General features: G+C 58.5%; 1 protein-coding gene across 1 annotated transcript in view; it reads left to right on the forward strand.

Moving 5' to 3' along the window:
* The window catches only part of LOC104499017 (deoxyribodipyrimidine photo-lyase-like), a 5,113-nt gene extending 2,314 nt beyond the window's left edge, over window positions 1-2,799 (forward strand). The window contains exons 2-10 of the mRNA XM_010142467.1: window positions 7-73; window positions 285-430; window positions 564-746; window positions 927-1,085; window positions 1,391-1,589; window positions 1,680-1,832; window positions 2,085-2,206; window positions 2,305-2,464; window positions 2,645-2,799. Coding sequence (XP_010140769.1) covers window positions 7-73; window positions 285-430; window positions 564-746; window positions 927-1,085; window positions 1,391-1,589; window positions 1,680-1,832; window positions 2,085-2,206; window positions 2,305-2,464; window positions 2,645-2,799 — 1,344 coding nt within the window. The remainder of the gene's footprint in view (window positions 1-6; window positions 74-284; window positions 431-563; window positions 747-926; window positions 1,086-1,390; window positions 1,590-1,679; window positions 1,833-2,084; window positions 2,207-2,304; window positions 2,465-2,644) is intronic.
* Window positions 2,800-5,599: the final 2,800 nt, after the last annotated feature.

Genomic DNA, 5,599 nt, shown 5'->3' on the forward strand with positions numbered 1-5,599 from the left:
GCGCAGGGCGCGGACCTGAAGGATGATGCTCGGTGCATCCTTTACTGGATGTCCCGAGACCAGCGGGTGCAAGGTGCGAACCAGCTGGCGGAGGGGGCCGGGAAGGAGAGCTCCCGTGGGTGGCAAAAACTTCTCTTTTTTCGTGGTCTCTTCTCATTGTAGGCCTTGGAGCTGGTCCCCCTGCCTCTGCAGTGGGGACTGGGGGGAATTGCTCTTGCAAAACTCCATCTCCATCCCCTCAACAAAGCGTCCCCCTGACGCTGCCCCGTGCCCTTTCTCCTCAGATAACTGGGCTTTCCTCTATGCCCAACGCCTGGCCCTTAAACAGGAGCTGCCGCTGCACGTCTGCTTCTGCCTGGTGCCCAAATTCCTGGATGCCACCATCCGCCACTACAGTTTCATGCTGAGGGGCCTGCAGGAGGTGGCCAAGGTGGGCATTCCGTGCTAGGTGGGACAGGGCTCCTGGGGAACGGGGGAGGCAGATCCATCCCTTCAGCAGATGGTGGTGGGATGGGGTCTGCAGAGGCATAAACCATTCCTTAGCTGGTTCCCTCTCGCTGCAGGAGTGCGCAGAGCTGAACATCCCCTTCCACTTGCTGCTGGGCTATGCCAAGGATGTGCTGCCCACATTTGTGGTGGAGCATGGAGTGGGCGGGCTGGTGACAGACTTCTGCCCCCTCCGACTCCCCCGGCAGTGGGTGGAGGACGTCAGGGACCAGTTGCCAGAGGATGTGCCATTTGCACAGGTGGGTGCCCACACTCTGTGAGGGAAAATCTCAGGCTGGTGAGACACAGGAGAAACTGGTCTCCTGCATTTTGTGCCTGCAGAGGTGCACTGGAGTGACCAAGTAGGGAACGCATGTGTCATGTCATCAGGACAATTCACTTCTCCTGCTCACACCCTCCTCCATGGCTTTGCTTCCCAGGTTGATGCCCACAACATCGTGCCCTGCTGGGTTGCCTCCCCCAAGCAGGAATACAGCGCCTGGACCTTCCGATGCAAGATCAACCCTCAGCTCCCTGAGTTCCTCACCGAGTTCCCCCCTGTTGTTCGTCACCCATATCCTCCCTCCTGCCCAGCAGAGGTACCAGCAGAAGACCCACGTAGTCCCAGGGAGTTTCTTATCTGCTTCATAATCTTGGGAGGGGATGGGGACAGTCATCTGCCTGAAGGTCACATGCAGATGGTGGAAACGGGGATGCCCTGGGAAAGGGGGGTTCCCACATTCGTTCATTTCCCCCATCTCTGCCGTGCAGGGCTGGTTAAGAGGAGAAGGCTTGCGTGACCTGGGGACTTGTTGGCTGGGGACATCCAGGGGACATAACACTCAGGGCAGCCCTGGTTGAAGAGCATCTGCAAACGTGCTCACACTGCTTGGTTGCCGCCCAGCCCATCGCTTGGGAGGCCTGTTATTCCAGCTTGCAGGTGGACCGCACCGTGAAGGAGGTGGAGTGGGCGACCCCTGGCACGGCTGCAGGTCTGGCTGTGCTGCAGTCCTTCATTGCGGACCGGCTGAAATCCTTCGGCTCTCACCGAAACAATCCCAACAAGGCAGCACTCAGCAACCTGTCCCCATGGTTCCACTTCGGTGAGCATCCCAGGCTTCCCCCGATGCAGCAGGACCGAGCACAGTGTTTTTAGACTGGCAGCCTGACTTGCTCCCTCCCCACGTCCCTAGGCCAGGTTTCCACTCAACGAGCCATCCTGGAGGTGCAGAAGCACCGGAGCAAGTACAAGGAGTCAGTGGAAGTGTTCGTGGAGGAGGCCGTGGTGCGGCGGGAGCTGGCTGAAAACTTTTGCTACTACAATGAGAACTATGACAGCGTGCAAGGTAACACACTGGGTTGGGCGGGCAACACTGGTGGCCAGGCTGGTATGTAACTGGTCACCCCAACTTGGCAATCCCATTTCTGATAGAAGAGAGACTGTGGGGGCACTAATATGAGGTAGGACCTGGCAGGTGCCCTCTTCAAGGCTGGTGTCTACAGGGCATGTACCCTCAGTAGCCCAATTGTCCATCCCTTCCTCTGGGCTCTGCGGGAGCAGGTTGCTCAGCGTTGCTCCTCGTCCCTTTTGCTCACAGGTGCCTACAGCTGGGCGCAAACCACTCTGAAGCTCCATGCCAAAGACAAGAGACCTTTTCTCTACAACCTGCAGGAGCTGGAGCAGGGGACCACGCACGACCCACTCTGGAACGCTGCCCAGGTAGTGCCCCACATGTCCCCCACAAAATGCTGATTTGCCCAAGGGACAGAGGCCTGGCTGGCACGGACCGATCCCTGCAGCTGTCCCTCTTCCCCCAGCTCCAAATGGTCCGAGAGGGCAAGATGCACGGTTTCCTGCGGATGTATTGGGCCAAGAAGATCCTGGAGTGGACCCACTCACCCGAGGAGGCCCTGCAGTTTGCCATCTACCTCAACGACCGCTATGAGCTGGATGGGAGGGACCCTAACGGATACGTAGGCAAGCTGCAGGATGGGGGCATGGGGCGGGGAGTCTTACCTGTGATGGCCTAGGCTGCAGTGGAGGTGAGGGGGCTTTCTGCAGACAACCTAGCCCATGCTCCAGCCCATCCTGCTTTGCACCCATATCCCGCCTGCTCTCCAGATGCCACCGCTGATGCTCTCTCCCCATGCTCGGCAGGCTGCCTCTGGTCCATCTGCGGCATACACGACCATGGCTGGACAGAGCGGGCCGTCTTCGGGAAGATCCGCTACATGAACTATGCCGGCTGCAAGCGCAAGTTCGACGTGGGGCAGTTCGAGCGTCGCTACGCCCCCCGCACGCTCTCTCCGTGATGGCCACAGGATGTCTGGAGATTGCTTGTGCCCCTTTATGCTGGGGCAGACATGCCTTTGCCCGAGTACCAGCTTGCACCTCGCACCTCAGCCAGGGATGGCCCCAAGTGCTGTTGGAGGGCTCACTGTAATAGCGCAAGCCCAAGAGTTTTGCAGGTCTCCTCTGCCATCAGCCCCTGCTGAGCTGCCATGCTGGGGCAGCTGCTGGAGCCCCACGGGGCCATGCAGGGTCATTCTGCTGCCAGAATGTGAAAGACCATCCTCAACGTGCTTACACCTGCCAGAAACTTCTTCTACAACCACCATCCTCAGGAGTAAGTCCAAGTCGCCGCTGCTGCTGCTAACCACAGCTTAGTTTTAGGCTGAGCAGGGCTTTTCTAGGTAAAAGCCTCCAGAACCTGGCTCCTCCTCATGCTGTGCTGCCTGCAGGGAAGCCCTGCCTTGCTCTATGTGGAGCCAGCACATTCTTCAACAGTTGTTTTAAAGTTTACAGTTTGCATCTCCTGTGTCTATGGTGTTTATGGGGCGATGTATGACACTGCTGCAACGAGAGAGCTGGGCTGAGTGGGACAGGGATGCAAAAGCAGGGACAGGGCAGCCAAGCCATGCCCATGGGCCCCTCTGTCAGCAGCAAAGGCAGGCTCAGGAAGGGGACAGGGAGCCCCTTACTCAGTGGCTTGTACCTCCTGCCCTGAGTCCAGTGGGCAGTTTGCAGGGGGAGCCCACAAACCAGATGGATTAGTCAAAGGGTGATGACAATAACCCCTTCCCAGTGAAGTCTGGTGATGCAGCACCAGTTGCACAAATTGTGCCCCTGCTGCCCCTGCCATCAGCTCGCATATCCCACTCCCTCCCTGCCGCGGGGGCCAACAGGCACTGCAGCACTGACCCCAAGGTGGGGATACACACTGTTACCCCACCTGAAACAATGCCACAACAGAACCAGGCACCTTATTAGCTTAGTTTATTGGGGACGGCATTTTTGTTGCCACGCTGTGCAATAGTCCTGTGGGGAGGGCTCCACTTGGTGGCCAGGGCAGCCCCTTGCTCTCCCTTACAAAGAACTCAGTGCCTTGGCCAGTTCCAGTGTTCCTCGTAACGATCAGTGCTGGGTAGCAGTGTCAGTGCTGGGCACAACCCTGCCCTGGAGACCTCTGCCAGGCTTGCAAGTCCCACTGCTTCCAGACGAAGTCCATGGTGGAGGGTGGAAACCACAAATATGCCAAAATCTTCTCCCTCTTCTCTAAATGTACTCAGTGCTTCTAGAAAGGGACATGGGCAGTCTCTCAACTGCTGTCCCATGACATTAAAGTGCTTCAAACAAAACAGGGTGGATGGAGGTGTGCTGCTGAGGCAGCTCCAGGGAAGGAGGTTCCAGCTCTGGGTAGCAGCAGGAGGCCTTGGCTTGGACAAGCAAGACCAAGGCGAACCAGCGTCTGGCAGCCCCAGGGCTTGCAGAGATGGACAGCAAGCGGGAGAGCAGCTGCTCCCCTGGGGAAAACGAGCAGAAGCAAGAGAGGAGGAGGCAAAAACCCCAGGGGAGCGGAATCCCCTTTCCCTGACTAGCCCTGGCTTTGGATGCTGCAAGTGGGGGAGAGATGCTGCTGTGCAGCAGCCTCGCCCCCAGCAGCGAGGCTTGCAGCCATCCTCACCGACCAAGCCCTGTGGCCACCTCTCCTGGCTCCAGCCTCTCCCCCTAACCTCTGGACCCTGCTACCCACCCCCAGGGACAGCCCACAAGGGGCGACAGCCCAGCCTCAAGCCAGGGCATCTGCTGCAAGAGCCACTGCCCCTAGATGCCTTCTGCCAGTGCATTGCTCCCTGGTCCCTCCACACCCTTCTCACACATACACAGGCCACACCGTCCTTCCAAAAACCCCACTGCCACCCCACATCCCACCCCTGCTGAGATGGTGCTGGATGCTCTCCTGTGCCAGAGGCTAAAAGCATCCCCCTGCGATGCAGAGGCACCCTCGACTGACTGCTAGCCCCAGAGCACAGAGCTCACCTTGTACCACCAGCCCAACCTCATCGAGCCATCGGTCACGGCAGGCGACGCTGCACCAGTGAGGGACCAACCCTTTGCAGCACCCCAGTGCCAAACCCCTCTCCCTCATGCTCCCCCCACTGCAAACAGGCTGCCTGGCCACTCCACTGCCCTGCAGCCAGGAAGCCTCAAGGGACACCTCTCCCAAGGGGGACAGGAGAACTGCTGGGAAGAGAGGACACCTGGCAAATGCCAGCCCCATCCAGGGGTGGGGAACCAGGAGCAGGCCTGCCCTGGAGTTTCTATACCAGTGAGTTCCAAGCAGATCGCCATGTCCCCCTTATAAGGAGGTATTTCGAGCAGCACCTCCTTCAGGTGGGGGAACTACACAGTTAAAAATACAAACAACTGCATTTAAAAAAATAAAACCAAATCCAGCAGATTAAAACACAAAAACTCAACCTAAAAGAACAAACCGAGACAGAGGCTCAGGGGATGCGGCCGGAGGGCTGAGCCTTCACCTGCATCCTGACAGGTCTCAGGCAGAAGGCAGCTGCACACCGGGCAGGTCCCAGTGCCACCAGAGTGAGGTCCCATGTCACCCTTAGAGGGGGACACATTCCCTCAGGGGGACAGACTGGCAGCATGAGGAAAAAGTGGGGTTTGAGGCCTTGCTTACTGCATCCTCCAGCCACAGGGATCTGCCTCCACCAAAAGGCCAGTAGCACCAGTGCCCTGCAGCACCAGTCCCCTTTTGTGGCTGCTGTGGGGGCAATGCCCCTCGGCAGCACGGGCTGTGGGCAGAAGGTAGGG

Source organism: Buceros rhinoceros, unplaced genomic scaffold (genome assembly GCF_000710305.1).
Source record: "Buceros rhinoceros silvestris isolate BGI_N320 unplaced genomic scaffold, ASM71030v1 scaffold22208, whole genome shotgun sequence".
Classification (NCBI taxonomy): domain Eukaryota; kingdom Metazoa; phylum Chordata; class Aves; order Bucerotiformes; family Bucerotidae; genus Buceros; species Buceros rhinoceros.